Source organism: Notechis scutatus, chromosome 14 (assembly GCF_049901735.1).
Source record: "Notechis scutatus isolate UNSWTSFEM ecotype Mainland chromosome 14, rNotScu1.2, whole genome shotgun sequence".
NCBI classification, from domain to species: domain Eukaryota; kingdom Metazoa; phylum Chordata; class Lepidosauria; order Squamata; family Elapidae; genus Notechis; species Notechis scutatus.
The window spans coordinates 1,557,399-1,573,237 of record NC_142022.1 but is presented as its reverse complement, the minus strand read 5'-3'; the positions used below and the strand labels follow the sequence as shown (position 1 = coordinate 1,573,237).

Sequence of the window (15,839 nt, the reverse complement as noted above, 5' to 3'; positions counted from 1 at the left end):
TATGATGACCCGGGGCGTGGCACAAAGGCAACACAGCCAGATAAGCAATAAGAGTCCCTTTATTATCTCCAACTTTGCCCACAATGTCCTGGTTACCTTCTGGCTGGAGAAAAACGCTCCCAGAAACAGCTTTTGGCTGCAGAGAATCAAGTCAAAAACATGAGCAACACAACTGTAACTTAAAATCCAAACAAGCCAAACTGAAGTAATTAGTTTGGCAAAACTCATATAGTTGGGAAGATGCCAGGAACACAGATAAGCCACAACAACACAGGATAAAGTCAGCCTGCCTTTCTTACCAACTGTCTTCCCAGCTGTGGCTAATGAAGGGAATCAGGGCCCTTTCCTTCCCCATAAGCCATGCAACCCACGTTGCTCTCTCCTCCGTTCCTCCCTGCATGCCCTAGGATGAAGAGGGGGTGGGCCTGAGCCTTCCTCTGAATCCCCTCTCCCTTGTTTTACCTCTCCCCTGCTCTGCCCAGCCGGACTTTGCCCTTCCCCAGTTTCCTCCATAGCCAACGGAGCCACACTCCCACTCCCTGTCAGCTGTTCGTCTTCCTCCTCGGATTCAGACTCCGACAGGGGCAGGACACCTGTCCCAAGAGAATCAACCTAGCATGAAGATGCTTATTCCCCTGATAGGCAATTTCTACCGTCACAAAATGGCAATGCAGAGAATCCTCAATGTACCAAAACAACCAGGACCTGAATTTTTGGTCACTTAACCAATTTCTCACTTAACAACAACAAAAAATGGGCTACATTGTGGTCATAAGTTGAGAACGACCTGTATAATCTACCTGGAAGAGCTTGTCAGGAGTAACATTTCCCATGAATCTCGAGACCCAGCTGGGAACTCTGGGCATTGTAGTCCCCACCTTTTTGGGCCGGGGACGATGATGTTGGGGGAGAAACTTGGCTGTTTCTCCAAAATGGCAGATTTCTCTCTGGGCCAAACCATCCACGTCAGATCTAACCTTCCTCTCCTTTCTCCCTTCGTTGCGTTCGCAGGACCATCCGAGAGAGGCGGTAGTGAACCATCACACGCCTGGCCTGGTAGCTCAGGAGGCCAAAGGCTTTCCGTCTTCTCCACCACCGGGAGAGAAGGCCTTGCCGTCTCTGGAAGCGAGCGACAGCAATAAGTTTTTGCCCCGGACGCTTTCGCTACGGAATTCCATCACCAAAAGTAAGGAAGTTCCCACATTGGCTTCTCTCTCTCTCTCTCTCTCTCTCTCTCTCTCTCTCTCTCTCCTCCCTCCCTCCCTCCCTCCTCCCTCCCTCCCTCCCTCTCTCTCTCTCTCTCTCTCTCTCTCTGTGTAAAGTGTGGGTGCACAACATGCTACAATGCGGATGTTTGGAGCAGAAGTCAGGATTCTCCAAAGTGGTCGTGTTGAGGATTGATTCCTTCCCCTCCTTCCTCCTCCATTCCCTTTCCTTCCCTTTCTGTTTCCTTTCTTACTTCCCTTTCTCTGCTTCCCCCTCCCTCTCTTCCCCTTCCTTCCTCTTCCCCTTCTTTCCTTCCATTCCCTTCTTTCCTTACTCTCGCTCTTCCTTATTCTTCCTCCCTCCCTCTCTTCCTTTTCTTCCTTCCTCTTCCTTTTCCCCTTCCTTCCTTTCTTCTTTTTCCTTCCTTCCTTTCACTCTTCCTTATTCTTCCTTCCTCTCTTCCTTCTTTCTTCCTTCCTCTTCCTTTTCCCCTTCTTTCCTTTCTTCCTTCCCCTTCCTTCCTTACTCTCATTCTTCCTTATTCTTCCTTCCATCCATCCTTCCTTCATTCCATCCTCCCTCACTTCCTCTTCTTTCCTTCCTTCCTTCTTCCCTCTCTTCCTCTTCCTTCTCCTTCCTTCTTCTCTCTCCTCCTCTTCCTTTCCCCCTTCCTTCCTTCTATTCTTTCTCTTTCTTTTCCTTCCTTCCTAATCTCCTCCATTTCTCCTTTCCTCTTCCTTCCTTCCTTTTCCCCTACCCCCAAAAGGGGGGAAAGCTCATTGGGGGTCACCCCATCCCTCCCAGCCCAAGTAACTTGGCGGTGAAGGTTTTTCTTCTCCCTTCCTCCCACAGTTCTCTCTGATGCTGGGGAATCCCTGGAAGACGAGTGGGACTCCATCGCCAATCTGGCATCGGCTTGTAACAACATCCTGGAAGCGCTCTCCCACGAAGGTGAGTGGATCGATTCCTGGATGGATCCCTGTGGATTGATGATCTTGGATGAGGTTCGAGCTGCCTTCATCCAGCTTAGCATTCTTTGGCCCTTTAATCTAGAGCAGAGTTTCCTAGCGGCAGCCATTTTATGATGTGTGCTGGCTGGGGAATTCTGGGAGTTGAAGTCCACATGTCTCAAAATGGCTGCCATTGGGAAAACCCAGCCTTCGTGTTTCCAACACAACTTCAAGTAGGAGGGAAAAACATCATCCATCAGAGAAAATCTTATCATTCAAGGCTTTTTCTTGGTTTCCTCTGAGATCTTTTCCTGCTGATTTTTCATTCACCGCCTGGGTGGCATCACAAACTTCAGTCCATGTAGATTTTAATTTTTTTCAAGCTGAGCCTTTTTTCCTGCCTCGTTACTCCCTGGAAATGGCAGAAGTTGGAATTTAGGCTGTTTTTGCTTTGCAAAAAGCAGTTGGTTTCCCTGATAATTGTCATCCTTATTTGTGCCTTGTTGTGTGACTTCAGGCCAGCATATTCTGGAGAATCGAGAAGGCTCCACGGGGACCCAGAGATGCGCCAGTCAGCCACAAGCCATTGATGAGTAAGAAGGAAATGTGTGTGTGTGTGTGTTTGTGTGTGTGTGTGAAGCTTGAGATATAACAGGGGGAAATTAAAGAGGGATGGAGACCTTGTCCACCTTGTTTCCTATATGCTGTCCAGAACAGGATTTTCTCAATCTTGGCAGATTTAAGATTAAGTGGACCAACTCTCAGAATTGCCCAGCCAGCTTGATCTAGGATGGAGAGACTAAAACTCCCAGTATTCCCCAGCCAGCGTGATTTAAGACTTGGGGACTTCAACTCCCAGAATTCCTGAGCTAACATGACTGGAGGAGGAGGAATTCTGGGAGTTGAAGTCCACAGGTCTTCAAGCTGTCGAGTTTGAAGACCCCTGATCTACAGTCTGTCTGTCTGTCTGTCTGTCTGTCTGTCTGTCTGTCTGTCTGTCTATCTATCTATCTATCTATCTATCTATCTATCTATCTATCTATCTATCCCTCCCCCCCTCTCTCCCTCTCTCTGTACCTACCTACCTATTTACCTATCTATCAATCAATCTATCATCTATATATCTATCATCTATCACAAGGGTCTTCAAACTTGGCAAGTTTAAAATGTGTGGACTTCAACTCCCAGAATTCCTCAGCTAACATGACTGGAGGAAGAATTCTGGGAGTTAAAGTCCAGAAGTCTTAAATCTATCGAGCTTGAAGACCCCTGATCTATATCTATCTATCTATCTACCTATCTATCTGCCTACCTACCTATCTATCTGTCTCTCTAATCAATATATCTGTTAATCATCTATCTATACCTATATATCCTCTGTCTCTATAACATCTATAGCTCTGTCTATTTGTATCTGTTTATCTTATATCTATCTATCCTATCTATCTATCATCCGTCTCTAATCAATATCTATAGCTATCTGTTAATCATCTATATCAAGGGTCTTCCAACTTGGCAAGTTGAAGATTTGTGGACTTCAACTCCCAGAATTCCTGAGCTAACATGACTGGAGGAAGAATTCTGGGAGTTGAAGTCCACAAATCTTCAAACTGTCGAGTTTGAAAACCCCATTCTATATCTGTCTGTTTATCTGTCTGTCTGTCTGTCTGTCTATCTATCATCATTTGTCTCTCTAATTAATATATCTGCTAATCATCTATCTATACCTATATATCCTCTGTCTCTAATTTATAACATCTATAGCTCTATCTGTAAGACCCCTGAATTGAAGGCCCCTAAATGAAACCAATGTAACCCTGTTTATTTTTTAAGCACTGCCATCTAGTGGACTCTGTCCTCAACATAACTTTAATATTTTTATTCAATTAATTAATCAAAATTATACCAATAATGTTTTTCCTCCCTGGACAGAAATGTTCCTTTCCAAACAAAAGCTTGGCCTGCAGCCAATCTCCATACGTATTTTGCTGCATTCAGCTCCATGCGGCCGTCTAAGCATCCTGGTGGGGGGGAAATTGGCTTTGTAATACAAGAAGTCCTCGACTTAATGACCACAATTGAGCCCAAAGTTTCTGTTGCTAAGCGAGACATTGGTTAAATGAATTTTGCCCCGTTTTACAACCTTTCTCGCTATGGTCATTAAGTGAATCGCTGCAGTTGATAAGTTAGTAACACGGTCATTAAGTGAATCTGGCTTCCCCCATTGACTTTCCTTGTCAGAAGGGTGCAAAAGATCACGCGGCCTTGGGAACACATCAACAGTCATAAGTATGAACCAGTTTGCCAAGCGTCTGAATTTTGATCACATGATCATGGAGATAAAAGGAGTTCTGGGAGTTGAAGTCCACCGTCGTAAAGCTGCCATAAGTGGCTACCCCTGATTTAGCGACAGGTACTCCTCGACTTACGACCACAGTTGTAGCCCAGAATTTAGGTTGCTAATAGTGAGGCATTGGTTAAGTGAGTTTTGCCCCACTTCGCAACTTTTTTTGCCACAATTCTTAAGTGAACCACTGCCGTTGTTAAGTTAGGAACATGGTTATTAAGCCAATCTGAATTGAATCTGAATCATTGACGGTCGCAAAAGGGGATCAAAGGACCCTGGGACTCTGCGACCATCATAAATGTGAATATGTTCCCAAACATCTGAATTTTGATCACATGACCACAGGGGAAATGCTGTAACGGTCAGAAGTGTGAAAAACGGCCGTAAATTGGCTTTTTTCACTGCTGTTTTAACGTCGAATGGTCAGTGAGCGAACAGCTATAATTCAGGAGCCTCAGTGGCGCAGTGGTTAGAGTGCAGTATTGCAAGCTACTTCTGCAGCCAGCTGCCTACAGTTTGGCAGTTCAAATCCCACCAGGCTCAAGGTTGACTCAGACTTCCGTCCTTCCAAGGTGGGTAAAATGAGGATCCAGATTGTTGGGGGCAAGAAGCTGACTCTGTAAACCGCTTAGAGGGGGCTGTAAAAGCACTGTAAAGCGCTATATACCGTATATACTCGAGTATAAGTCGACCCGAATATAAGCCGAGGCACCTAATTTTACACAAAAAAACTGGGAAAACTTATTGACTCGAGTATAAGCCGAGGGTGGGAAATGCAGCAGCTACTGGTAAATTTCAAAAATAAAAATAATTAATTTGGGAAACGATCTCACTATCATGAAAGGTTTAATTGATTCACTAACCCAAAAGAAGAAGATGATGATGACAGCGGGAGGCAGGAGTCACTCTCTTCCCCTCCCTCGGAGGCCCCCTGAGTCAGGAGTCACTACCGCCGGCGCGCCCCAGTCCCGCCGCCTGGGAAGGGAAAGGCAAAGCGCTTTTTGCCTTTCCCTTCCCGACTGGGCTGTTGGGAGTCGCTGCCCCGGAGGCCGTGACTCCACACCATTTTTTTTTTCAGAGGGAATCTGACTCGAGTATAAGCCGAGGGGGATTTTTTCAGCACAAAAAATGGGCTGAAAAACTAGGCTTATACTCGAGTATATACAGTAAGTCTTAAGTGCTATTGCTATAAATCGAGGATTACCTGTTGCCAGGTTTCCGGCAGTTACCCCCAATTAAATCCTGAGTCTCGAGCCAAACTTCCAAAACTTCAAAATGATTTATTGGGAGTTAACATGCCGACACTGCCTGGGTGTAGCCAACTCTGAGACACATCATTCACTGTCACCCTTGACCCTGGTTTTCCCTCCATTCCCTGGGTGTATCGTAATTCGTATTCTCCAATGGGACACATCCATAGCCCAGAGTCATCAATCGTGCTCTCCAGTTAGATTTTTGTGCAGCAGAAACTTCAGTCCCCTAGTTACTATCTTTGAAAACATTTATGGAATGCACTTTTGATTTCCACGCTGCCTCACTGCTCCCCACTCCCTTTCTGTTGGCAATGCTAAAAAGCCCATAGAAATATTTTATGAGCTGACACCTGTATTGTTTTTCAAGGCAGCCCAGCCCAGAATGGGATAATAAAATCATACCCAAAGGCTCACCCCTGACGGGGAGACGCATTTCCTGGAGTGTGCTTGTTTGTGCACGCCTGGATTGACTCACAATTAACGCGCTGCCCCCAATCTTCTGCTTTCATTTGCCAAACCACTTTCAGGTCTCAGCACGCCCTCAGCCTGGCCGACAAAGTTTTGTACTTGGAGCTCAAACTGAAGGAGCTGCAGGACGATCTTCAGAAGGTGAGAGGACGAGAAACGCAGGCAAGGAAGAGAAGCCCCCCCACCCACCCCCCAAAAAAATATCACGGGGGGGGGGGTGTCCTAGGTTTCGAATGAGGAGAGTCAGAGAAAGGGAGGACCGCGATTTAAAACAGCCGCGATGTGCAGCAGGATTTTCCGCTGCTAAGCAAAGGGGCTTGTTAATCAACTGGTACCCGATTCTGTGACCTTTTCTCCACCCGCAGTCGTTAAGCGGGTCACTGAAGTTGTTAAAAGCGAATCCAGCTCCCCCGTTGACTTTGGATGTCAGGCGTTGACTGGGAAGCTCCTCAGTGGGCGAGTGACCTTGGGATAGGATGGGATAGAAACAGAATAGAATAGGATTAGGATTAGAAATAGAATAAGGAATAGAATATAGAATAGAATAAGAAATAGAATAGAATAGAATAGAATAGAATAGAATAGAATAGAATAGAATAGAATAGAATAAGAAATAGAATAGAATAGAATAGAATAGAATAGAATAGAATAAGGATTAAGATTAGAAATAGAATAAGGAATAGGAATAGAATAGAATAAGGATTAGGAATAAAAAAGAGAAATAGAATAGAATAAGGAATAGAAATAGAATAAGGATTAGAAATAGAATAGAATAGAATAGAATAGAATAGAGAATGGAATAGAATAGAATAGAATATAGAGGATAGAAATAATAGAATAGAATAGGAATAGGAATAGAATAGAATAGGGATTAGGATTAGAAATAGAATAGAAATTAGAATAGAGTAAAATGAAATAGAATGGATTAGGATAGGATAGGATAGGATAGGATAGAACAGAATGAAATAGAGAATGGAATAGAATAGAATAAAATATAGAGGATACAAATAATATAATAGGAATAGAGTAGAGTAGAATAGAACAGAATGAGAATAGAACAAGAATAGAATTAGAATAATAGAATTAGTAGAAACTGAATGGAATGGAATAATAGAGTAGAATAGAATAGAATAGGAATAGAATAGGAATAGGAATAGAAATAGAAATAGAATAGAATAAGGATTAGGATTAGAAATAGAATAGAATAGAATAGAATGAAATAGAATGAAATAGAATGAAATAGAGAATGGAATGGAATAGAATAGAATATAGAGGATAGAAATAATAGAATAGAATAGAATAGTTGGAAGGGACCTTGGAGGTCTTCTAGTCAACCCCCCTGCTGAAGCAGGAGAAACCTATACCATATCAGACAAGTGACAGTCCTGATGGATATGGCAGCTGTTGTAAATAGGTGCCAGTTATCCATATTTTATTGACGTGACCATAGGGATGCTATCACAGCCGTAAGTAAGAGGAATGGCTGTGTGTCATTCCCCCGCCCCCCGCGCTGTTGTAACCCCAAATGGTCATTAAACGAATGGTTACAAGTTGAGACATAGCCAGTTCCTGCAATTAGTGTTTTTGCATCCTGAGACGCAACATAAAACAGGCCACTGCACTTCCTAGGGTGCGGAGTAAAGAGCTGTAATTTTATTTCTTCTGCTGCACCGTTCAAAAGGGTAAAATTGCAACGTCTATAAATTAATACACAAAGGCCCGGCAGACCGATTAAAGGAAGTTTGGTGCTGTGGTCAAGATTTGAGGCCAGAAATGTGAATTTTTAGTCTCGTCCTCAGGGTAGACGCCTCCTGGGTGACTTCGGGCCTGTCTCTCTCGGTCTCTCAGCCCAAGAAAGCCACTTCCGAAAAGTTTGCCACGAAAACGGCAGCGACTCATCCCGACCGCCGCCGAAGGACTCGACGGAGATGCTAAGTGAGCCGGAACATTTGGAGCCATCCTTCCATTGTTAAACAACTTTAATTAAACAGAGCATTCCTCTGTTTAAAAAAAAAAAAAAGCCACTAATTGGGAAATCTTGTCCTTTTCTTTCAAATCTCTTTTTTTTGCAAATCTCCCCAAAGCCTGGTTCTGCTTTTTCCAGACAATTCTGCAGCTTGCCCACACGCAGAGTCATCTCCTGATTGTTATATCTCAGGCACCAATGCTTCACCCTGTCTGGTTTTCTCTGCTTTCATCCAAGAGGGTTTTGTTTATCTTTGAATCATGAAGGGGAAAAATTTCCTCCTTCCGGAGAGGTGAATTCACTCAGCCTGGCACAGTTGTTAGGGCGATCCCGCCCTGGAACAGAAAACCTAGTGTTGTCTTGTGCCAAAGGTGCTTTTTCAATAAGCAACTGGACTTTCTGATTTTTCTTTGAAGACGTTTTGCTTCTCATCCCAGAAGCTTCTTGGATGGTGGGGGAACGGAAGGATTTATACTCCTTGCAGGCAGCTGGTCATTTGCATCCTTTTTAGTGGGTTGTTGAGGCCGCTTGGAGGTTTATCTGTGTCCTCAGGTTCACCTGAGTAATTCCCAGCAGTTCCAAGAAGTTGCAATACTAGGTAACCCTGAGGACACAGATAAACTTCCAAGTGGCCTCAACGACCCACTAAAAAGGATGCAAATGACCAGCTTGTGTGCAAGGAGTATAAGTCCTTCCATTCCCCACCATCCAGTCAGAGCTGAAGAAGCTTCTTGGATGAGTCTTCAAAGTAAAACCAGACAGTCCAGTTGCCTCTTGGAAAAAAAGCACTTTTGGGATAACTATGACACGGATGGTTGAGAATCTCCATAGACATCTAGTTTCGTCTTCCTGTGTCACAATATGAAATAGATGTTGAGATACTAGAAAGAGTGCAGAGAAGAACAACGAAGATGATTAGAAGACTGGGGACAAAAACATACGAAGAAAGGTTGCAGGAATTGAGTATGTCTAGTCTTAACAAAGAGAAGGACTAGGGGTGACACGATAGCTGTCTTCCCATATTTGAGGGGCTGCCACAAAGATAAGGGGGGCAACCTAATTTCCAAAGCCCCCAGAAGGCAGGACAAGAAGCAACGGATGGAAACTAATCAAGGAGAGAAGCAACCTGGAATTAAGGGGGAGCTTCCTAACAGTGAAAACAGTTAACCAGTGGAACTGCTTGCCACCAGATATTGTTGGAGCTCCCTCATTGGAGGCTTTCCAGAAGAGACCGGAAAGACACTTGTCTGTAATAGAGGCCTCTTGTTTGAGAAGGGAGGGTTGGACTAGAAGACCTCCAAGGTCCCTTCCAGCTGTGATCAACAAAGGGGAAAGGAAAAGAGGGAGGTGGGTGAGGCCTGCACCCCCCTCCCAATTTGGGGAAGTTCTGAAGTTATCTTAGAGTTGCCAAGGTAGAGAAACACTGGCCTATGTCATCATCCCAATTGGCATTTGCATGTCTGAACTGAGCCCAAGAGAGCTTAAAATAGTTGCATAGAAGAATAGATAAGTCATAAACTGCAGGAATTTGTCTAGACTGTCACCAGGAATTTAAAAAAAAATGGCTTGAAGGCACACACCACACACACACACACACACACACACACACACACACACACACAAATAAATATACGAACAATCCTAAACTTGCTTTCACACTTTGGGGATTCCCAATATCTTGATCTGCATGGATACTTAGAAATGAGGTTTGGGAGATATAACTTGAATGCAGTAGGAATGACTTGCATAAAATATTAGTGCAAAAATAAATCAGAGCCAGATATGAAAGGGCCCCAAAGGCAGAATGTGACCCATATCAAGAAAAACATTTTAAAAAAAAGTGATTGGGAGTTTTGCAGAGAGAGACACAAAAATTGACTCACAAAATAAGCACAGGCCTGTGGTCCGAAGTCGGGGAAGGCAGAGGAAGTTGCGGTTGGCTGGAGTTGCAGGGTTGCAGAGTTGCAGGGTTCCTGGGAAAAGAGAAGGCAGGAATTAAAGGACCAAGAGAAAATAAATATATCAATATAAATAAAGCAGAATATGGACGTAATACAGGCTGGAGGAACCCAAAGTTTGTATAAACTGATTTTATCTCTGCTTATTTTATTTTGCTTTTAGTCTCAGGCATTTAAGAAATGGCCATGGCAACGTTTCTCCATCTTAGTAACATTGAGATACCTGGACTTCAACTCCCAGAATTCCCTGGCCAGCATGGATTCTGGGAGTTGGAGTCTCCATGTCTTCAAGTTGCAAGTCTGAGAAACACTGCTGTGAAATAAATGAGTAGTTTTTCCTTTTTTCCTCCCTCCCTCCTTTCTTTTTTTCTCTATCCTCCTTTTGTTACTTTCTCCATCCCTCACTCTTCTTTCGCTTCCTTCCTTCCTCCTCCCCATCCCAATTTATCCTTCCTTACAACCTCCCTCCCTCCTTTCCTTCCAACCTATTTCCCCTCCTTTCCTTCCTTCCCTTCCTCCCAATTTCTCCTTCCTTCCTTCCACCCTCCCTCCCTCCTGCCAATCTATTTCTCCTCCCTCCCTCTGAACCTATTTCTCCTTCCTTCCTTTTCTTTCTTCTCCTTTTTCCCTCCCTCCCTCCCTTCATGGCTAGCTGGGGAATTCTGGGATTTGAAGTCTACAGTTGCTAAGGTTGAAAAATGCAGTTCTCTGCCATCGTCCATTTGAATGTTTTTGGCTGATTATTTATGTACCCCATGTTGGAGCTTGCCCCAGAAAAGGAATGACACACCTGGGTGTGCGTGTAAATAAAATTTTAGGGAATGCATAAATTCTTTTCACCCGAAAATTCTGGATCCAGAATTCTTGGATCTTAATCCAAGATCACTTCGGCTGCCCTGGGTGTCTTAGTTTTTCTGCCTTTATTCTGCTGGCTCAGTGAATACCTCGGTGGCAGACGGCCAGCAGGCGAGCATCCCAAAACAAGGAAAACATTTCAACACAAAACCAAACTGAAAACCTAACAGTGGGGAAGAGGGGGAAAAAAAAAAAAAAAGCAACGGCCTCGGTCTGATTTGCAAATGCAAATGCAAAAAAAAAAAATAAAAAATAGAGAGAGAGAGAGACAAGGGAAAAACAGAAAGACGTCAATGCAAAAAAATCTGCCAGGAAATAAGATTATTTTGGTTCTGGAAGAGAAAAACCAGGAGAAAGAAAATTCAGGGTGTGGTTCAAAAAAAGAAGCTTGTCGTTTATCCATTTTCCTTTGGTCGGCATTAAGCTTTGCATGTCAGCCTTTGTTGCTGACCTGGGGAAGGATACGGGGGAGGGGAGTGTTTAAGTGACAGAGCCCCTCCGGATGATGTCATTAAAGTAGGCGGAGTCACAAATCCCGGGACCCCCCCCCCCAATAAATCACAACAGCAAATTAATTCCATTCCTAATACGGTTTTGCGTGGGATACGTGCAAACAGTAGGTCTTTATTTTCTGTATACAAATATACGTCGTGTATTTACGCAGTCCTATACAGAACAGCCATTCGTTTAGTGACCGTTCAAAGTTACAACGGCACTGAAAATAGCGACTTACAGCCGTTTTTTCCACCACTGTTACAGCGTCCCCGCAGTCCCGTCAAAATTCAGACACTTGGTAAACTGGCTTGTATTTATGACGGACGCAGTGTCCTAGGAGGTGATCCCCTTTTGCGACCTAATGGGGAAGCCAGGTTCACTTAGCAACCATGTTTCTAATTTAACAACTTCAGTGATTCACTTAACAACAGTGGCAAGGAAGGTCATAAAACGGAGCAAAACTCACTTCACAAATGTCTCATTTAGCAACTTAAATTTGGGATACAATTGCGGCTGGAAGTTGAGGACTACCTGTAATGTATTTGATCTTAATCCACGCAATACTAGAGTCCGTGCTGGGCCATTGTGATAATTTTTCGTTATTGCTCTTTGTTTTCTAGAGTCCGTGTTGTCACTCCAAAAAGTTTGGGGTCATCTCGGGTTATCTCATTATCTCATAAACATGCCTTTCTCCTTTTTTGTGAATATTTTTTGTAAATAGTTCCTAAAATAGTCTCAGGTTTCCAGGCTGTTTGGATGCTGAACTTGGCATGGGCTATTTAGAGATTGGGACTCGCGTCTGGTTAAAATCAGCTTAAAATCAGAGAGAGAGAGGGAGAGAGAGAGAAGGAAAGAGTGAGGGAGAGTGAGAGATGGAAAGAGAAGAAATGAAGGAAGGAGAGAATGAGGGAGAAGGAAGGAAGGGAGGAAAGAATGAGGGAGGAAGGGAGAAAAGGAAAGAGGGAGGGAGAATGGTGAGGGAGAAAGAAAAGGAAGGAAGGAAAGGAGAATGATGAAGGATGCTGAGAAAGGAACAAAGGAAGGAAAGAGAAAACGGGAGAGAGGGAGAAGGAAGTGAAGGAAGGAGAAAGATGGGGAGAAAAAAGGAATGAGGGAGGGAGGGAGAATGGAGAATGAAGGAGAAAAAAGGAAAGGAGAATGATGAGAGATGGGGAGAGAAAGGAACAAAGGAAGGAAAGTAAAAAAGGATGGAGGCAGGGAGAGAGAAGGAAGGAGAATGGAGATGGAGAGAAAAAAGGAAGGAGAGAAGGAGAATGGAGAGTCAGAAAGAAGGAAGGAAACTAAACAAAGAAGAGGGATGGAGAAAGAAACGAAGGATAGAGAAAAAAGGAAGGAGGGAGGAAAAAGAAAAAACTTCATTTATTTCCAAGCCGTGTTTCTCAACCTCGCAACTCAAAAGAGATGCCGACTTCAATTCCCAGAATCCCTGCTGCCTGGGGAATTCTGGGAGTTGCAGTCCACCCATCTTAAAAGTTTGAATTGAACACAAACACGGCGCAAACTCCCCATTTTTTTCAGTGCGCGGTTTTCCTAGTTAGGGCAACTTACTTTGTCACCCGGTTTAAGCCGGGACCATAGCCAGGATGAGGAGCCCCAAGGCTGGGGGGCCAGTGAATGACGAAGCCCCTTCCCCACCTGATCCCCTTTCTGACCTCCTTCCCCCCCCCTTTTTTTTTTTTGCAGGAAAAAGCCGAAAAGGCGGCTCTCCAAGCCGAAATGCAAACCCTCCAGCAGAACACCAAGCGACTGAAAGAGGCGTCGGAGACGGCCGCGGCCCAACTCAGCCAAGTCACCCAGATGTTGGGGGGAGGTTCCTCTGGCCCCCACTGCCCGTGAGGAGGAGGGGGAACACCCTCTGCCCCTCCACGGCCAGCCACCCTCCTTGCTTGGCCCAGCCCTGGACGGCTCCACCCGATTTTCCTCCCTCAGGAGGGGAGGGAAAAGGGCACCCCAGGAGATCCAAGGATCCGAGGGTGGTTTGTTGCGGGAAACAAAACCGCCACTCGCAAAGCCTTGCCTCACTCTGGAAGTTCAGCCCTCCCCGTTTTTTTGAGAGGGGAGGGAGGGGCTGCTGCCTTTCCCCCCACACCCCCAAAGATGAAGCCGGCGGGGGGTGGTTGGATAATTGAACGAGAAAAAGACCCCAGCGTGGCTGGTCGGCATAAAATTGACAGTTTGGAGTCCCATTGCTCCACCTCCGCCTCCTCGAAGGGCGCCTGGTTTTTGCCCCGTCCTCAGGTTCAGCTGGGCGTGAATTTGAACTCGGGTTCGAAGGGCCCCCCCTCCCCAAAAAGGGGAGGTGGGGGGCAGAGAAGAAGGGCCACCTGGGATTCCAGCCTGCCTTTTCACCTTCTTCCTGGAAGTTGCAAAATTCAGCCACGGATATATATATATATTTTTGGGAGGTGGGGTGCAGGGGTCCCTGCTGAGCCCTCCTGGAGAAGAGCCCCCCCCTCCGGGGTCTTCAGTGGGGGGGGGGAGAAAGGAGGGCAGGTGGGGCAAAAAAACCCAATAAAATGCAATAATTGCAAATGGCTTCCAGGCAGGGGGAGTTAACTCAAGTCTTCTTGGAGTTTAATCTTCCCTTTCTCCCCTCCATTCCCACCGCACTGTCTTGGATGGCACAGCGTGCTTCCGGTTCAATTTACTGTGAATTATTATTATTTTTTGAAAGCTGTGATAGGACTAACCTCCTCCTACCCTCCCAAATATATATATATATATCTATATATCTTCTGAGTTGTCCTGTCCGGTCCTTCCTTTCACCTGTACACCTTAACCTGTAGAGGTTCCTGTAGAATGGGGCGGGGTTTGCTCCTGATTTCGTCTTCCCAGCATCGGCCCCCACCCCAAAATGGTGCTATCCAGGACTTAGATTTCCATTCCTCTTTGTTCCCATCCCCCAATCCAATTGGGAGTGGGGCCACTTTCTGGAGCTCTTCTGTGTCTCTTGTAGTCTGTCCGTCTTTCCTTCCTCCCCTTTTTTTCTCTTCTATTTATTTTCCTTTGCCTCCCTTTTCCTTCCTTCCCTCTTTCATTCCTTCAGTATTTTGTTTTTTCCTTCCCTCTCCTCCCTCCCTCCCTTTCATTCCTTCCCTATTTCCTTCCTTTCCTCCCTTCGTACATTCACTATTTCTTTCCTTCCCTCTCCTCTCTTCCTCCCTTCTTTCATTCACTATTTCCTTCCTCCACCCTTCCCTTCCTTCTTTCATTCACTATTTTCTTCCCTTCCTTCTTTCATTCACTATTTCCTTCCTTCCCTCTCCTTCCTTTCCTCTCCTCTCTCCTTTCCTTCTTTCATTCACTACTTCCTTCCCCTCTCTGTTCTTTTCTGCTCCCTCCCTCCCCTCCAACTTCTTCACTCCTTCTCCTCTCTTCCATTCCTTCCCTCCCTCTTCCTCCCCTACAACTTCTTCACCACTCCTTCTCTCTTTCTTTCCTTCCCTCCCTCCCTCCCTTCTTCCCCCTCCCCTCCAACTTCTTCACCACTCCTCTTTCCCTCCTTCCTTCCCTCCCTCCCCTCCAACTTCTTCACCACTCCTCTTTCCTCCTTCCTTCCCTCCCTCCCCTCCAACTTCTTCACCACTCCTTCTCTCTTTCCTTCCCTCCCTCCCTCCCATCCAACTTCTTCACCACTCCTTCTCTCCTTCCTTCCTTCCTTCCTTCCTTCCTTCCTTCCTTCCTTCCTTCCTTCCTTCCTTCCTTCCTTCCTTCCTTCCTTCCTCCCTCCAACTTCTTTACCACTCCTTCTTCTTTCCTTCCCTCCCTCCTTCCCTTCCTCCCCTCCAACTTCTTCATCATTCCTTCTCTCCTTCCTTCCTTCCTTCCCAACTGTAGTAAAGGAAGGCGTGTGAATTCCTTGTCTGGCCTTTGCCAAGGGCTGCATTTGAACTGAATGTACAGATTTCCCCCCCCCCCCTCTTTGTGCAATAAAAAGTCTTCACAGCTCCACTTTGGGCTCTCTTTTCATCTTTTGGGGGACCCCGGAATCAAGGGGGGGGAGGAGGCCGGGGGTGGTGGTATGTGGTTCAATCCAGGGAGGGCAAAGGAAACCAGGACTAACCAACAATGGTTAAGAGTTGTAACTTTGTGATCGTAAGTAAGTCGAGGGCTCCCTGTGATAGAACTCCATCGCTGGCAGCCCAACTCCAACCCCTTAATTTGGGATTTTTCCTCCTTTCCTCTCTTTCTTTGCTGCTCTGGAGGAATCAAATGCAGGTTTCCTCTCTAAAATGCATTTTGATTGCGGGGTCAACTGAGCAACGCCCAGAATCGTTCCCGTCTTCGGGATTTTTGTAGGGAAAAGAAGTGGGGGAAGTG

The 15,839-nt window shown here is 45.4% G+C and overlaps 1 protein-coding gene across 1 annotated transcript in view; it reads left to right on the top strand.

The window, feature by feature from the left end:
• Positions 1–15,470, top strand: part of SIPA1 (signal-induced proliferation-associated 1) — a 40,607-nt gene extending 25,137 nt beyond the window's left edge. Inside the window, 5 exon segments of the mRNA XM_087943684.1 lie at positions 1,012–1,186; positions 2,059–2,157; positions 2,674–2,749; positions 6,284–6,365; positions 13,203–15,470. Coding sequence (XP_087799810.1) covers positions 1,012–1,186; positions 2,059–2,157; positions 2,674–2,749; positions 6,284–6,365; positions 13,203–13,355 — 585 coding nt within the window. The 3' untranslated portion in view covers positions 13,356–15,470.
• The last annotated feature ends 369 nt before the right edge of the window (positions 15,471–15,839 follow it).